This window comes from Schistocerca serialis, chromosome 11, assembly GCF_023864345.2.
Source record: "Schistocerca serialis cubense isolate TAMUIC-IGC-003099 chromosome 11, iqSchSeri2.2, whole genome shotgun sequence".
Classification (NCBI taxonomy): Eukaryota; Metazoa; Arthropoda; class Insecta; order Orthoptera; family Acrididae; genus Schistocerca; species Schistocerca serialis.
In genome coordinates this window covers 103,361,878-103,380,817 of record NC_064648.1, presented here as the reverse complement: position 1 = coordinate 103,380,817, position 18,940 = coordinate 103,361,878, and the positions used below count along the sequence as shown (strand labels likewise).

The window sequence follows — 18,940 nt, the reverse complement described above, 5'->3', positions numbered from 1 at the left end:
TAGGGTAGCCAACATTGAGTGCTGTGTATCCTTTTATGTGTAGTAGTTTCAGATATATCCATATTTAAAGAATTGTCTGTTCAAAATTAAATAGCTTCACAGACAAGCAAATAATGAAATGAATATTTCTGGTATTTTGAAAAATACCAGAAATTTCAACTTTTTGCTTGCAAATGTCTTGTGAAGAAGTAGGCGCAACAGAAGATATCAAATGGATACGGAGACACGCTGCCAGGATCGTAACGGTTATTGTAGACTATACAGAAGTATAACAGAGGTCTCGGGGAATTTAATGAGAATCTTTGGAAAGGAAAAACGGATATGCAACATTGCCTGCGAAACGTGGTGGGGTGTATTTAAGAATGGGTATTACAGGAAGACTCAGTTACAATTTTGCTATCTCCATCATACAGGTTGGCAGACAGTCTTCGAATGAACAATAGTGTGTTGATTTGTAAAAAAAAAAAAAAAAATAACATCTGTCTGGGCTCAAAGTTTAACAGCTTGTATTTGATTTATGAGGGCACTTAGGGAAAGTTACCATCATCGAAGTGGCAGTCATTCTCTCAAAAACAATTTTCAGCTCTGCAGAAGTTACTCATAACTCAGACTTACAGGCTCCTTCAATCAAACTCATATCTTCTTTACAGGCAGATTTCAACTCCATAAATCTTTGGTGTTTGCTAACATAGATGTGGCCAGCTAAAGTGCAATTAACAGAATGAGACGAGGTACTGGCAGAAGTAAAGCTGTGAGTACCGGGCGTGAGTCATGCTTCGGTAGCTCAGTTGGTAGAGCACTTGCCCGCGAAAGGCAAAGGTCCCGAGTTCGAGTCTCGGTCGGGCACACAGTTTTAATCTGCCAGGAAGTTGCAATTAACAGAGTCTGCAGCTCCTATGTTGTGTGCTGATGTCTGCATTTCGTTGATGTAGGTTGTAAACAATTGAGTGATAGTATATGGTAGCCAATGAGAATTGCTGAATCTAATGATTTCATGTGGTGGAAGATACGAATTGGTTACGATTGAAACCTCCTGGCAGATTAAAACTTTGTGCCGGACTGAGACTCGAACTCGGGACCTTTGCCTTTTGCGGGCAAGTGCTGTACCATGTGAGCTACCCAAGCACAACTCACGCCCCGTTGTCACAGCTTCACTTCTGCCAGTACCTCATCTCCTACCTTCCAAATTTAACAGAAGCTCTCCTGCACACCTTGCAGAACTAGCACTCCTGAAAGAAAGGATATTGCGGAGACATGGCTTAGCCACAGCCTGGGGGATGTTTTCAGAATGAGATTTTCACTCTGCAGAGTGCTTGGGTAGCTCAGATGGTAGAGCACTTGCCCGCGAAAGGCAAAAGTCCCGAGTTCGAGTCTCGGTCCGGCACACGGTTTTAATCTGCCAGGAAGTTTCATATCAGCGCACACTCTGCAGCAGAGTGAAAATCTCATATTGGTTACAGTTGTTTTTGATATGGAAAATGGGAAGAAAACTAGATGTTCTGAGAGACTGACCTGTAACAAAACCCAGAGCCTAGGTTGGGTTTGGAATGCTATACTTTGCTTGTGAGTTTGCACAGCCAGTGAATCTCAAAATGAAAATATGGCTGCTGTTAGAAAGTGATGTTTCGCATAGCCCGAGATAAATGATTGTTTTTGCACTAACCCACTTGTCTGTCTTATTTCCAATTTCACTAAAAATTCTAACCACATAGAACAAAATATCATCACACAGATTATTGCCAGTGTCGGCATGTGATGACTTTTACTGACACAGCCTTTAAAATACCTTCACAAGAGAGCCGTAAGTCTGACGATCTCAGTGGTCACGACACGTCACTGAAAAGAGAAATGAACCCCCCCCCCCCTCCAGTATGCCTGTAAGTAACATTCAGAAATCCATGTCAATGTTAACTTGTCTTCCTCATAAAATAACGCTCAATTCCACTGACAGCTGCTACAGCACACCACATAGACATGTGCTGGGAGTGAAGAAATCTTTCCCGAGCTAGGCGAGACATTTCACAGACCCGAATATGGTAGCTCTATTTTTTAACTGACCCATTTAAGTGGAAATGCTTCTCATTGCTCTTAAACACTATTGCATTTGGGCCGGACTCGGAAATTGCTCGCACTCGTACTGGGAAGTCTCCTCGTCGTTGGAAGCCTCTATCTTTGATCTGCAGATGCTCCAGCATTTTGTACAGGCAGATTTTAAAATAGAAATGTAACATTTTTCTCACACACTCGCAAATTGTCTGTAGACGGTGTTCATGTCGATGTGTGTTTTGCCTCAGCACCATGGCAATTGCCCCTCTCACAGTGGCGACATTTTTAGGTGACCTCACTTTTTTATCAGGACATGGCAGCTTCTGAAGAATGTTTCCTATTGCTATGAAAGCTGTAGCCAGTTGTAGGATCACATTGCTACTTGGAACTGAGCAGTTGAGATGCGAACAAAATATTCGCGACTTTACAGTGACAGATTCAGTGCTTAGGACTGTGGTCCTACATGTCGACACATGGCATTCTGTCATTCACAGCTACTGAAATGGCAGACTGTCCCAAAGTGCAGTTTTGAAAATGGCCCTCTCTCTCTCAGCAACTTTATTTAAGTTTCAACGGAGAAGCACCACAGCCAACCGATTGCACATAATTTGTGATATATTGACCTAGGTTTTGACATCTCTAAGGATGTCTTCATCAGAATGTAATTTTAACAACCCTATAAAATAAGTTTGAACCGAAGCATTACCAACAGCAGTGTAAGCCACTGGGCCGATCAGTCTGACGATGATCATTACAAGGTATACGTACCAAATGCCAGAATATTTTTAATTTTTGACTTGAGCACGTGTGCTTATAATTTTGGCTATTGCCAGCTCAGAGTGTAACTGTACATAAGTAGCCTTTATGTTACGGCGGTTTAACCTTTGTCGATGTTTCTGTTTGAACTTATTTTTCTTTATATTTTATAGGGTTGTTGAAATTTCATTCTGATGAAGTCATCCTTAGAGGTGTCAAAACCTAGGTTAGTGTATTAAAAATTATTTGCAACCTGTTGGTTGTGGTATTTCTCTGTTGAAATCCCAAAGTGAACGATGTACGGGGATACCCGAAAGAAGCCAAACTTATTGTTATGATTTTGAACTTGACTATTCATATCTTAGGCACAAACCTTCAATACACTTCAAAGTTCTCTCCACTTGCACTAATACACTTTTCTAATCTTTTGTTCCATTGTTCAAAACATTGTTTGAATTCATATTTTGTGATGCTTGATAGTGCCTCTCTTTTTTTCCTTAATCCCAGCAACATCAGGAAAAACACACACACACACACACACACACACACACACACACACACACACACACACAAAGATTGCACAGGGCTAGGTTGGCTGAGTGTGGGGGGAGGGGGGGGGGGGTGAGGACCAGGGGTCATACCATTTTTGGCCAAGAATCGTCATATAGACAGGGCTGTGTGAGCAGGGGCATGGGCATTGTTACAATGAAAATCCAGGCACTCGACTATCAATAACTGGGCCAGTTCCGCTGCACACTGTTACGCAGTCTTTTTAAAACTTATGAGCAGAAAGTCTGGTTTGATCCTGCAGGACAAACTCTAAATGGACGACTCCTCTCACATCTAAAAAGCAATTCAGGATTGTTTTAATGTTTGATTTCACCTGATGAGCTTACTTGGGCGGAGGCGAACTTGAAGTCTTCCACTGGCTCGATTATTGCTTTGATCCAGGATTGTAAGTGAAGCACTGAGTTTGTTAGCTGTAATTATTTTAGACACCCACTATTTTTGTTCCCAAATCTTCTGTCACAATTCACTGCACCGAACTCAGTCACTCCTGACAGTTCACAATTTCTCCAGTAGTCTGTCGTCTGTCTTTGTCGACGATCGCATGAACATTTTCAACATTTTCACGTGTTCGGATTGTGAAGGATGACTGGAACGAGGTTTGTCACTAATTGACATTTCACCATATTTGAAATGGGAAAACCACTCAAACACTCAAGTGTTCCCCACACTGTCATTCTTGCAAGCGTTTTTAACATTTAAGGAGTTTATGTTCCTCTTTTTCTAAGCAAAAAGCAGAATTTCACTGCCACACGGTGTTCACAAAAATTGGCCATTGCAGAAACCACACTTGTACAAAACAGTGGTTTACTGTAAACTGTACCGAAACTAGTCCTGACCTCCTTTAGCAATGGCACTCGGCTTACTGGCTCTGAAGTGTCCACTCTGTGCGCTTCTAGTGACGTTATACTTTTGAAGTCTGCCCACCAAAAAATTAGTGTTTTCTTTTTTTTAAAAAAATCCCCCCCCTCGTATGTCCCGTCTCCACCTATCACTCAGAGCAGTTGTAGTAATCGGTCTAAAAATGACCATTTCTTGTAGATTACTGTGTACATATCATGTAGGGAAACCTATAGTCAGTCGTTTTTTCCCGCATTCGGTATATGTATGAAGTAGTACAGAGTGTTCCTGGTATTGGGTAAGATTCCCTCCCTCATGTAAAGTTCAGTGGCTTGTGGAGTGTAAATACATACGCAGATACTCAATTCCCTCGTAAAACAAGGTTTTACTGTTAAGGCATTTGTCATCCGTGTTGATGAGGTGGCAGTTGCAACGTAGTGATGGTCCTATGCTTACAAAAGTTCTTCAGTTTTTCTGAGTGATTTAGAATTGTTTCTGAGTGATTTAGAATTGCAACCCCGTTGAGCAGCCACTAATGTCACATAGCACTGTTCACTTGGAGGAATAAGCTGTCGCATACAGGTGACACCAACAAGGGTGTTGTGTAAAAGCAGTGCTCGCTACTGTGGGATGTGACAGTTCGGGATGTGACTTCTGTTCCTCCTAGACAGTGTGTGTTTGCTCCATAAGTAGGGCTGTTTCGGTACTGTCACATATTACACTAGCGTGCAAAACTTAAGGACGAAAGTAACTTTCGCACAGTGTATCTCTGCCGAGTAACAGAGATCGATGAAACTTGGGACTGTACATATAAAGAGCTGCTGCAATATAGCATAGAACGTAACTGAAAGATGAAGAGAAATTATGCTTTTATTCACAGACAATAATTACACTAAAGTCACCGTGATATATGATGTTTCCCTGGACAGTACAAAAGGTGAGATACATCTACATCTACATCCATACTCCGCAAGCCACCTGACGGTGTGTGGCGTAGGGTACCTTGAGTACCTCTATCGGTTCTCCCTTCTATTCCAGTCTCGTATTGTTCGTGGAAAGAAGGATTGTCGGTATGCTTCTATGTGGGCTCTAATCATTCTGATTTTATCCACACGGTCTCTTCGCGAGATATACATAGGAGGGAGCAATATACTGCTCGACTCTTCGGTGAAGGTATGTTCTCGAAACTTCAAGGAAAGCCCGTACCGAGCTACTGAACGTCTCTCCTGTAGAGTCTTCCACTGGAGTTTATCTATAATCTCCGTAACGCTTTCGCGATTACTAAATGATCCTGTAACGAAGCGCGCTGCTCTCCGTTGGATCTTCTCTATCTCTTCTGTCAACCCTATCTGGTACGGATCCCACACTGTTGAGCAGTATTCAAGCAGTGTGCGAACAAGCGTACTGTAACCTACTTCCTTTGTTTTCGGATTGCATTTCCTTAGGATTCTTCCAATGAATCTCAGTCTGGCATCTGCTTTACCGACGATCAACTTTATATGCTCATTCCATTTTAAATCAATCCTAATGCGTACTCCCAGATAATTTATGGAATTAACTGCTTCCAGTTGCTGACCTGCTATTTTGTAGCTAAATGATAAAGAATCTATCTTTCTAAGTATTCACAGCACATTACACTTGTCTACATTGAGATTCAATTGCCATTCCCTGCATCGTGCGTCAATTCGCTGCAGATCCTCCTGCATTTCAGTACAATTTTCCATTGTTACAACCTCTCAAGATACCACAGCATCATCTGCAAAAAGCCTCAGTGAACTTCCGATGTCATCCACAAGGTCATTTATGTATATTGTGAATAGCAATGGTCCTACGACACTCCCCTGGGGCACACCTGAAATCACTCTTACTTCAGAAGACTTCTCTCCATTGAGAATGACACGCTGCGTTCTGTTATCTAGGAACTCTTCAATCCAATCACACAATTGGTCTGATAGTCCATATGCTCTTACTTTGCTCATTAAACGACTGTGGGGAACTGTATCAAGAAACACGGCATCTACCTGGGAACCCGTGTCTATGGCCCTCTGAGTCTCGTGGGCAAATAGCGCGAACTGGGTTTCACACTATCGTCTTTTTCTTAACGGGGTGTGTGATCACCAGTGGCTGCAGTGTGTGCGTGGCGATGTGCTCCCGAGTGGGCCACGAGGTTGGTAATGAGTTCATATGACAGGGTGTGGTGGTCAACTGCTGGGTGGTTGTCAATGCGTGTGGAAATACTGAAGTACGTCTCTCCAATACTTCCCATACAGAATATCAAATTTGCTCCAACTGTGAAAGTGAGGTCACACAAAAAGGTGGGAAGTATTCTTCCCACTGCTCTTCCTTGGAGTTAAATGACAAAAACAACTTCTTCAATACATGTCATATTTGTTTGATAAATTTACTTCTCTTGTTACAATGATTGTTCACAATTACTTGCCATGAAATTTTCTGAAACATGGGTCTATGCCAGGGGTCTCAACTACGGCCCGCGGGCCGAAACCGGCCCGCGTTAGCTGGCCGGACATCCCCGGTATCCGGCCCGCCAAATATTTGAGGTGGTGCCTATACTGCCAGCAATTGAGTTTCGAGGCTTATCGTGAGCAATACACCGTGACATTGTCGGAGTTCTATCTTTACAAAGCGGAAGGTCATGATTAAACTTGTGGCTATCTACAATAAACAGACAGACCATTCTTCCTGCGATAGTGAAAAAAACAAAGATGGTTAACAGACTAGTTTGGCGAAAACATTTTAAGTAAAACAGTTCTTTGCATTTTATTCTACTCACGAGTCTAGTGCAAGTCTTTCAAATGGACGCCACTTCGGCGACTAGCCTTAGTAATCAGTCATTATGGAAGATGCTTCTTAAGCGAGGTTTCACTTTCTTTACGTGTTTCGATTTTCAGATTTTCCTTGTCTCTTCGAATTCAAACTTTGAATTGTCACACACCTACTAGTACAGCGCATAAAACACTAAAAAACTCATGAGACACTCGCAACATAGACACAATCACGCAACAGAACTATCATATATATGCTCTGGCTCTGCTACTCGCTTCAAGACTACATAACTAAACTTATTGTTGCGCTGCTTGAAATAACAATGCGCTGACATACTCTACCTTTGTTACGACTTGTAGTAATAGTGTTGCTAACAATGATTTTGAGATTTCGTTAACTTTGCAGGACGCTTTCGTGAAGAATGTGCAGTGATATACTTTTTTGTCAGTGAAATTCACCAGAATAAAATATGCTAGAAATTCGGTCAGGTACGTCCACCAATCAAAATTATGTAATGAAATAAAAATCGTAGTTCGTGTCAGTGCTAGCTATTCCCACAACCTTAGATTTTTGCAATTTCATCTTTCCTTTAGCCTTACATTACGGTGATCGTGGAGTGCTAGGGTTCTTTAATCCCACTAGGTAGATCTTGGCCCTTGTGACTTCGTGGAGAAATCAATGTGGCCCGCAAACTGAAACGTTTGGAGACCCCTGGTCTATGCAAAGTGGTATTTGACAATATGTACAAACACAGTGAGTGCTCTTTTCCGCAGCTTTGGTACTACAATGACGGCTCGTCCAGTAGGTTCCTCTTAAAATGGGTCGATGCTCCCCTACAGCCACATGACGAAAATCTTCAGGCACTTTACCCCTTTTTGCCAGAAAGACAGGGGTTTTTGTCCACGCCTTTTTTGGGATGAGAAGCCAGCGATCAATTGTACGGCTAGATGGATCCTGTATGTGAGCTGATCGTGCTGTCCACTTTCTCTTTTACTTATTTTCCACAGGATAAAACTGTTCACTGCAGCAACGTCCACCAGGAAATAAAATATTCTGTGCCACCATTTTACAGAACATCTGCCAACAGTATACCTTTTTTGTAATTGCTCAAACTTATCGGGACCACCCATTATTTTGTTGTATTCTGCCACAACTTCAGGACAAGAAATCTCTGTAGTAGTACCATCCTTGTGTTTCCTTTTCACTGCGGCTGTTTCTCATGGGTCACGAATTGAGGACAGGAAAGTGGCTGGACGATTATCCATTCATTTTACAGCAGAAATGGCACCTTTTGTTTCAAACTGGAATTCTCCTCGTTCCAATTTTACGTTTTCCTTCATGAACTTTGGTAAATCAAAAGCATTTACCTTATACTATAGCTTTAAGGAAAAAATCACAAAATGTCACGCAAACAGCACTAAAAGGCTCCTCTACAGAGCAACACTCAGCTATACAATGCCTCTGCGCGAAGGTACAGCAAAAACGGCGGGAACTTCCGATTGGAAATAGTAACCTACACTGTTCACTCGATGGTAGCACCGTACAGAGGTGGGAACTGTGAATCCCACGGGACTAGAAGTGAGTTCACTGTACTGGGAAGTACGTTTCCCACGGCTCATGAAAGGGTTAAGTCAGAGAAATGGGCAGGACAGTCCATTCGCCAAATATCCTCGTGTTTCAAAAGCTACTCCACCAGCACTGTTTGTTGCAGTCGCACGTTGTCGTCTGTAAAAATAAAGACATTGAAGCAGCTCTGAGCTGTGCTGCTACATTTGTTACCAGTATTATGGAAATGCTCATGAACTCAGCTGAAAATCCCTGGTGGGAGATGATGATCTTTTTGTGAAACATTATTCAGAAAATTTAGGGAACTGGCATATGTGACTGCAGAATGATCCTACTGCAGCCAGCATAGATCTCTGGTATGGACCACAAAGATAAAATACAAAAAATTGGCTTTTATGGAAGTATATACAAGGGTGCTTTGAAAAGTTCTCAGAATGGAATAGGAAAAAACCACTTCCATCAGTGAAAATTTTTATTTTTCAATGTAGTCTTCTTGTAGATTAATGCACTTGGCCGTACAATGTTTCAGTGCTTTTATCCCATTTCGAAAATGAGTTTCCTCCAGGCCTGCCAAATACTTGTCAACTCCGGCTATCTATTCTTCGTTTGACATGAATCTTCATCCACCAAAAAAAAGTTTGTTTTGGGAAGAGATGGAAGTGTGATGGAGCCATATGAGGTGAATAAGACAAGTGTGGCAACAGTTCATATCTTAGTTCGTGTAATTTTGCCATGGCGGCAGCACGTGTGTAGGTGCGCATTGTCTTTATGGAAGATGACTGTCTTCATTACTAAACTTGTCCTTTTTTGTGTATCTTTTGTTGCAATTTGTCCAGGAGGTTAGCATAGTATTCTCAAGTAATTGTTTGCCCAGTGGGGATATAATCTACAAACAGAACCCCCTTCACATCCCAGATCACTGATGCCACGACCTTTTCCGCCGAAGGAATTATCTTTGCTTTCTTTGGTGGCAGAGAATCAGCCATTCTTCCACTGCTTTTACTTTTTTTGTCTCTGGGGTACAGTAGTGCACCCAAGTTTCATCTGTGATCACAAACCGGCCCAAAAAATCTTGTTTGTTTCTCCTAAAACAGGCAAACATTGTTCCGATATGTCCATTCTCGTGCCTTCTCGATCCAGCATCAAGAGTCGCAGAACCCGTCTTGCCGATAATTTTTTCATTTGTAATTTTTCAGTTGAAATGCGATATACCCTTTCAGATGATGTCTGGCAAGTGTGAGAAATTTCACACATTTTCAATCGGAGATCCTCTGTGACCATTTTGTGCACTTTTGCAATGATTTGTGGAGTAGTGACACATCTCTCCCGACCAAAATTAAATTCATTTGTCCACTTGGCAACAGTTGAATATGAAGGAGCAGAATCCCCCAGTGTATTCTGGAAATCGGCACGAATGTCCTTTGCTTTCATACCTTTCTTTACAATGTACTTAATCACTGCTGGAATCGTGGTTTTTTTCCATTTTCGCAAATTGATACGCAGGAACGACGACAGAGCTATGTCACTGCCACAGCTCTCTTCCGTGAGCTGACGTGGCACGTGTTTACAGGCAACAGTCCAGTGAATATCACGTGAACTCAGCTTGTTGTGCTAGCAATGACCTCCCGTGGTGATTCCGAGAACTTTTCAAACCACCCTCATAGATACTAGTCCCCCCCCCCCCCCCCCCCCTTTTGTGAGTGCAACAGGAAGGGGAATGATTAGCAGTGGTACAGTGCACCCTCCGTCATGCACTGCATGTTGGCTTGTAAAGTATGTATGTAGACATAAATATTCTTGTAAATAATTTTTTTGGCCTACTTTGACGCCTTTGCTATTAACTTTTCCATTCATTTTTGAACTTCATCTAACTTAGAGGCAACAGCATAAAATAGTCAGAAAAAGAAAGGTAATTTACATATGTTCTGTTAATGTGTAAGTTTACAGATTCGAAAAACTTCCTGCAGACTTGCTGAAAGTAATTTTAGTGCTATTCTGTATCACCTTCTCACACTTGTCTTTCATTTATAACTCTCTCACTGTCCAGAAGGTGTCTAACAGGAACTATAACATGAATGTACATGTTCGTCAGTCACAGTGTACTCAGTGTCTTGGTTTACAAGGACTGCTAGGTTGGATTTTATCGAAACTGAAATGGAAACTTCTGAAAATCCTTACACCCTGGGCACCTTGAGCATACGCTATTAAGCTGACACTCGGTATCTAGTGGCTTAAGGTTGCAAGAAGTACAGATTCTTGAGACACGTACCTTTCAAACTGCCGGAATCGTGGTGCAGAGAGCTGTCGGACATAACAATAGGACTGATTTGGTAATTGTTGACAGTACACTGACAAGGGAACCTCCCCATCGCTCCTCCCTCAGATTTAGTCATAAGTTGGCACAGTGCATAGGCCTTGAAAAACTGAACACAGATCAATCGAGAAAACAGGAAGAAGTTGTGTGGAATTATGAAAAAAATAAGCAAAATATACAAACTGAGTAGTCAATGCGCAAGATAAGTAACATCCCAGATACCGTGAGCCTAGGAGCGCCGTGGTCCCGTGGTTAGCGTGAGCACCTGCGGAACGAGAGATCCTTAGTTCAAATCTTCCCTCGAGAGAAAAGTTTTATTTTTTATTTTCGCAGAGTTATGATCTGTCCGTTCGTTCATTGACGTCTCTGTTTACCGTAATAAGTTTCGTGTCTGTGTTTTGCGACTGCAGCGCAAAACCGTACAATTAGTAGACGAAAGGACGTGCCTCTCCAATGAGAACCGAAAACATTTGATCGCAAGGTCGTAGGTCCACCGATTCCTCCACAGGAAAACACGTCTGATATATTCCATACTACACTGGTGACGCCATGTGCGTCACATAAACGTAATATGTTGTCGACCCACCTAACTTGTACACTTGGCGAATGGGTAAAAAGATTCTTCTACCTGGCCCGATTTAGGTTTTCTTGTGGATGTGATAATCACTCCCAAAGAAGTGATGAAAACGTAAGAGTCTGTCAGATAATAATTATCTGAAAATAAAAAATAAAACTTCTCACTCGAGGGAAGTCTTGAACCAAGGACCTCTCGTTCCGCAGCTGCTCACGCTAACCACGCGACCATGGCACTATTGGGCGCACAGTTGCCTTGATGTTGCCTATGATGCACATGAACTACTCAGTTTGTATATTTTGCTTATTTTTTTCACCGTTCCACACAACTTCTTCCTGTTTTCTCGATTGATGTGTGTTCAGTTTTTCAAGGCCTATCCACTGTGCCAACTTATAACTAAATCTGAGGGGGGTGCGATGGGGAGGTTCCCTTGTGAGGTGAGAAAAGTCATGAGATACCTCCGAATATTGTATCGGACTTTCTTTTACCTGGCATAGTGAAGAAACTTGACGTGGTGCGGAACCACAAGTCGTGAGAAGTCACCCGCAGACATATTGAACCGTGCTGTCTCTACAGCTGTCCATAGTTGCGAAAGTGTTACTGGTGCTGGTATTTGTGCACAAACTGACCTCCCAGTTACGTCCCATAAATGTTCGATGAGATTCATGTAGGGTAGTATGGGTGGCCACATCATTTGCTCAAATTTTCCAGAATGTTCTTCCAACCAATCGTGAACAACGTGGCAGATTGTTATCCGTAAAAATTCCAGTGTTGTTTGGGGACATGAAGTCCGTGAATGGCTGCAAGTGGTCTTTAAGTAGCAGGACACAACTGAGGACCCAGTCTATTCCGTGCAAACACGGCCCACACCATTACGGAGCCACCAACAGCTTGCACAGTGTCTTGTTGACAACCTAGTTCTGTAGCTTTGTGAGTCTGCACCAGTCGTGAACTCTACCATCACCTCTTACTGACTGAAATCGGGACTCATCTGACCGGGCCAAAGTTTTCCCTTTCGGTTAGGGTCCAACTGATACTACACGGGCCCAGAGAGCCGCTGCAAGCGATGTCGTGACGTTAGCAAAGGCACTAGAGTCAGTCGGATGCTGCCGTATCCCGTTAATAGCAAATTTCGCCTCACTGCTTCTCGAATTGCCGCTGCAGATGCAGTATGGTGCACCAGAGCCGTATGCCGAACACGGTGGTCTTTCCTCGCGGTAGTGCCACGTGGCAATCTAGAGCACAGTCTTGTGACTACGTTCTCGTGACCCCCACTGCCAGCAATCTTGTACAGTGGCTGCATTCCTGTCAAGTCTTTCCATGGTATCGCAGAAGCATTGTCAAACTTTTATAGCCCTATTACATGACCTTGTTCAAACTCGGTGAGTTGTTGATAATCAAACGGGCCGCCTTGGAGCAGGAGAGACACCACAGGACATTTTAATTTCTGCTGCCTATGCTTTTACAAATAAATTCATAAAACTTTGTCACCATGACTAGGAAGGATTGAAGACTCACACTCATCACAGTGGAAGTTCAAAAACGTAGCAAAACACATTTTTTTTACATGTGAAATTTCATCACTTTTTCACTAACTACTGGATGCATTTGTTGCTATAGGTACACTTTTCTTCCTAAGTAAGAGAAATTCTTCGATGACTTTTGCACAGCATACAAACCGTAGTTACGGGTGTATGAAGCTCTAGAAGTTATTTAATTTATGAAAAAATGAATGAACTGTTACATTTTAAACTTCATGTTTAGAAAAAACTCAAGTTTTATAGTTAATTATCTCAATTTTTCCACAGTTTTTTAATAGATTTGGAAAATTCTAGAGTTTCATACACCTGTAACTACTGTTTGTATGCTATGAAAAATTCATCGAAGAATCTCTCTTACTTAGGAAGAATAGCAACAAATGCAGCCAGTAGTAAGTGAAAATGATGAAATTTCACATGGAAAAAAAAAAAAAGTGTTTTGTTACGTTTTTGAGCTTCCACTGCTATGAGTATGAATCCTGAATCCTTCCTGGTCATGCTGTTAAAGTTTTATGAGTTTATTTGTAAAAGTATAGACAGTGGAAATTAAAATGTCCTGTGGTGCCTCTCCTGCTCCAGGTCAGCCCGTTTAACGTCCTACCCCCCTTAAAGACATTCTTAACTAACATCAACTTGCCATGCCCAACGTCAAAGGTAATTAATGCTCATGACCGTTACGGTCTGTATTTAAAGCAAACCTGATTTGCATGCTCATAGTGGCAATACAGTACCAGCTTGTGGATGTAAAAACATGCCCAACAGTTTTCATTTATTTCACTTAACTCCATCTTTGTGTTATTTTTTTTTTCTGTCAGTGTATTTTTTCATCCCTATAAAAACTGTTGTTCAGTTGTTTTTTAATTCATGTGACCAATGTCTAAATGCTGTCACTGATGGCGAAGGGTTCCCATAAAAAGAATAAAATTTTGTTTTTGTCTCATCACAAATTTTCCCATCCAAAAGTAAACTAGAAAATATGGGAACAATACTGCACCTCTTGTTTCTCAACAAAAATCACATTGTGCAGCTTACTGAAATAGTTAACCACATCCAAGCTAATGTATTTCTAAGTGTCAATTTTTATTTTGGTATCATTAACAGAAAATGACACACAGTCGCGACTCCAAGTTGCATTAGCATTAACGACATCATTTGTTTTCAAACACTGCCATTTAATTGACTATTCTTGTACATGTCCTGTGATGGCCAAATGCATACCAGTGCTGTGAAATAACATGTGGAAAATAGGAAGTGTAGGGTTTCACATACCATTGAGAATGAGGTTACTCAAGGTGAAATACAAGTTGAGAGGGGTGAAGAGAATTGGCTGCTTTCTTAAAGGAAATGTTCTAGCATTAGCCTCCAGAGATGTATGGAAGTAGTGAAAAACTAAAACTGGGTGGCGAAACAGTAGGAGCCACATCGCGTATTGCTTGACCGACCTGGCTTTCTGAAATTTCTTCTCACCCCAGAATATGAAGTAATGGCTCAGATTAATAAAACATTACTGACACGAGATCTTCATCGAGAAAAAGATGTCAGCTTTGGAGGTGATAAATATGGCCAACATGTGGAGGAGTGTAATTCTTCATGCTTTCCCGGTGATCTGTTGACATCTTGGATATTCAGGAATCCAGCCAGATGTTCGCGTCGTTCTTGCACGATATTTCAACAGGGTGCCTCGCTGTCTTCTTCAGGTGCTACCTGAGACTGGTCCTTGGGTTGATAGAGTCCAGTATCTATACCTGGGAGGAGCTGGGCATTCCCTAATCGGTCCGCACCGAGTCGAGTGTACCATCTGTGGTCCGCGCCCGCCAGACTCGGCTTCAACGGACCCCTCCAGTCGCGGATGTTCCGACTGCCATCGGCGCCCGTTTTGGCCGTCCTCAACGGTTGTGGTTGTCATCTGTGGTGTGTCAGGCCCGATCTGATATGTTGGGTACTCTATCTCATGACTGTTACTATGATTTCCACTTGTGTTTCGTGCTGGGCGCTCCCTAATCGGTCCGCGCTGCGTCGTGTGTTCCGTCTGAGGTCCGCGCCCGCCAGACGCGGCTACATTGTCCCTCTCTGGTCGCCGGTGTTCCCTCCGCCATCCACGCGCGGCCTGGCCGTCTTCTGAAGTCGAGTTCATGATCTGGCGTGTGGCAGATCTGGTCTCTAATGTCCGACACCTTGTCTCACGGCTGTTCTCTCAGCCTCCACTTCTATTTATTGTAGAATCCCGGAGTGTCCTGCATTGAGTTTTCACAAGTTCAAGCACTGGATTCCTGGCAGTGCTGATTTGGTATCCCAAGTCACGGTTGATTAGATTGTCTGTGACCTTAATCTCAATGGCTTCTTTAATGACACTGTCCCAAAATCTTGAGGTCTGTGTCACAATCTTGGTGTCATTGTAATCCATTGAATGACCAAGTTCCAGAGAATGCTCTGCTATGGCTGATGTAGTTGCCTGCCTGAGTCTGGTATGTCTCTGGTGTTCTTTACACCTGATCTCCACAGTTCTGGTGGTCTGGCCAATGACATTCCACACTGGCATGGTATGTTCGGGCCTGACACACCTCAGATGACAACCGCAACCATTGAGAATGGCCAAAACAGGCGCCAACGGCAGTCGGAACATACGTGACTGGAGGGGTCCGTTGAAGCCGAGTCTGGCGGGCGCGGACCACAGATGGTACACTCGACTTGGTGCGGACCGATTAGGGAACGCCCAGCTCCTCCCAGGTATAAATACTGGACTCGATCGGCCCAAGGACCAGTCTCAGGTAGCACCTGAAGAAGACAGCGAGGCACGCCGTTGAAATATCGTGCGAGAGCCACGCGAACCTCTGGCTGAATTCCCGAATATCCAAGATGTCATGTGGAGGAGTGTTTACCGTAAAAGTGGACTGTGTTAAAAATAAGTTATTTTCTTTCGGAAAAGAATAAAAAGGGTGCTTATCGAACTGCCCGTGTGAGACGCGTGACTTACTGCTCGTGGCACTCCCACTGTTTCAGGTTACGAAATCTCGGCTGAGCTGACCGGACTGTGGCGCTGGCTGCACGCGGCGTACTCGCTCCCGGCTTTCGTCGCGTCGTGCCCGTGTGATGCGGAAATCACGCTGCACTGGCTGGACGCGCTGGGCGAGTCCACGGCGAGCCCGGAGCGGCGCCGCCAGATGCGGGCCCTGTACGAGGGCGGCCCGCGCTTTTCGCTCACCGTTCCCGTCCGCGCCACACCCATCGTCATAGAGTAGAGGGCGACAGTTCTCCGTTCTCATCTGCCGTTACTGTGACAGTTATTAAAGAATTTACTGTGTGCCTGAGAGAAAATAGTCAGACATGGGTAAAAAAAAAGAAAGATTAGGTACTAAGTGCATCTGTCACAGAAGGCTTCTCAGTTTTTAAAAACCTAAGTTAAAAAATATTTAATTGGGCACTACGTTACTTTCTGTATAAACAATCACTTCCTCCGAGGGTAGATCTGAGGTGTGTATACCTTTCGTGTCCCAAAAATCTGTCAGACCGTCTTTGACTATGTTTTTTATGATTTCATCATGAGTTTGAATTTTAAATGTTGTGACTAAGATTGTGATATTATTTTCATTCTTTTTGCTTACAAACATTGTCAGAACATATCTCATTTAAAGAATAACACCCATCATTGCTGTATTTATTGAAATCACAATTTTTGCCCACATTTGGCTGAAAAAAGCCTTGTACCACTTTCAGGTGAGTGGGAAAATATACACTGAATGCATTGAGGGAGTGGCTATGGTGGTCTAATTTCTGCCCGTAGAAGCCCCAGGTTCAGTCCGACATAGGGAGGAGAAATTTTCCTCGTCCCACTCCAGTACGGCCTCAGGTCTACTTAACAGACTATCAGACGAGTGCTCGCTGGTCTTTCCTGGGGATGAAAGGACGTGGGCTGCCACCCTCCGTCGTAGTGCCACGGAGGTAGGCTTTACTCTACCTACAATCGGGCTAATAGCCTCATTCTCAGCTTGCGCCGTAGTCTTTTTTGTACGTCGAGAGAACAAAAAAATATACTTTGCACACTTGAAAATGGCTCAAAGCCAAAATCATTCAGTTATAGTAAATTGACCTACTCTTAGCCATAAATGTAATTGAGGTGCATGATGAAAATTCCTTCCCCCTTTTTGTTTTATTCTGTGGGACTCAAAATGCAAAAACTAATGAGAAGCCAGTATTTAAAACTCGTACTGTGTGGAAGCAGGTTTGGCACTGTTAGTGGATAATCTGTGCCTACTCAGGCATTTCATGTTTAATACAAATTGGGCAATGCCCCTGATCATTGCACATTCAGTGACGACTGCCACATTTTTACCAACTGGTCACCATCGTGCAGTGTGAGATTGGTGGAAGCACAGTGTCTTAAGAAACTACTTAATTGTATGTAACAGTACGACAGTTGGCAACCACACCTAGCCTGGTATTCAGCTCTTACATTGCCCAGGTTCATACATTATGGTGTCAGCTGTCTAAGGACATTTGATTATGCTGTTTTCTTTTACTCCCTTGCCTGTTAATGTGCCTTTTATAGTGTTGTCCTTTTTAGTTGCTGTTTTAACATTGTGCCTCGCAGTGCATTCATAATTTAGTCTGGGCGGTAATGACCACTGTAGTTCTGCACGCTAAAACCACAAAAAGAAAAAAAAGTCACAAGCACCCTTATCTGTGCTGTGGTAGTTGTTCGATCTGCCACTGCTGCTTTTACAATACAGTGATCCCCATGGACATCTGTGGTGTGTGGGCGTCCAGAATCACGTCTGCAGGCATGAGAATGTTCATTTGACCACTGATACCAGCATTGTATCACAACTGATGCAGCACGTCCAACTTAGTGTGGCAATTCTCCAAAAGGATCGGCCCGCCACTCGGATGGTCACAATTTGATCCCTTTCGAACACACTCATGTGGTTGTAGAAAGCAGGACTGCATCTCCTTGGCACAGTTAACTTCTTGCTTCACATGTTTGCACCAAACTGAGCCTTCTCCTATTAAATGGTAGAAACCTGTTCCCTATTAAAGGGTAGAAACAGATGGTGCTCTGGAAGCTATGCCACTATGGCGTCTGTTGGCAGATGAAGTTGAAACCTTTATCAGTACATCTAAAACCCTCTCATGTGGCATATGCCGTCATTGGTTCGAAATCAGTGTCATCTTTCCTGTTGTACTACTTTTTTTCCAGCAGAGTATCTCCAAAATACTGCGAGTTTCAAACGAGTTATTGCCCTTCAAAAACTTGAAGATGCACAGCAGATTTTATGTTTGCATTGTGTTGCAGACATTGATAGTCAAGGAATAGCTGTTGTTAAACTGTTGCAGAGCAAGTTTGAAGCTCAGCATAAACACGACTTTAAATGCCTGAACAGGGAATGTCAGTTTCCCGCATATAACACCTTTTCCCATTCTAATCAACATGAAATGGATTAAATGTGAATATTGTTGAATTTTTGTTAATGAAAATTCTTTATTCCTTATCTAGTGCTCTGAACTTGCATTCCTCTGCAGTCCACTCCTCTTTCTTTTCAGTTCCTCAGACTATTTCCTCTTTCTCTACTGATTAAAGAAATATGTGGTCCCCAAATCTAGCAGTGCTTTTTTTTTTATGCACAGGTGATGGACAAATAGGTTAGTATCGTGCTACAAATCTAGAGACGTACAGTTCGATCGAAAGTTGATTGTAGGAATTTTTCTCTGATGTGTATCGGTCTTTCACCATAGATAGTGCTTTGTGTGTATAATATATATATTTGTATGATGTCCTATCTTCTGATTATTTATGTTAGACATCGTACTCTGAGCCAAAGCTGCTGCCTGTGTTTCATCTTAGTCATTTACACAGACTGACTTACTGATCGCAGTGCTGTTTATGCGAAAAGAAACACTTATTTAAATCCCCTCCTAATGTTGATTTGTGTGAACAAATTATGGAGACTGTGATGTGTT

General features: G+C 42.7%; 2 protein-coding genes across 4 annotated transcripts in view; both read left to right on the top strand.

Annotated features, from left to right (window-relative positions):
* Nucleotides 1-17,746, top strand: part of LOC126427377 (chloride intracellular channel protein 5-like) — a 34,463-nt gene extending 16,717 nt beyond the window's left edge. Inside the window, exon 3 of the mRNA XM_050089725.1 lies at nt 15,986-17,746. Coding sequence (XP_049945682.1) covers nt 15,986-16,224 — 239 coding nt within the window. The 3' untranslated portion in view covers nt 16,225-17,746. The remainder of the gene's footprint in view (nt 1-15,985) is intronic.
* The window catches only part of LOC126427378 (transcription initiation factor TFIID subunit 10-like), a 101,230-nt gene that overhangs the window by 17,997 nt on the left and 64,293 nt on the right, over nt 1-18,940 (top strand). The window lies entirely within an intron of this gene.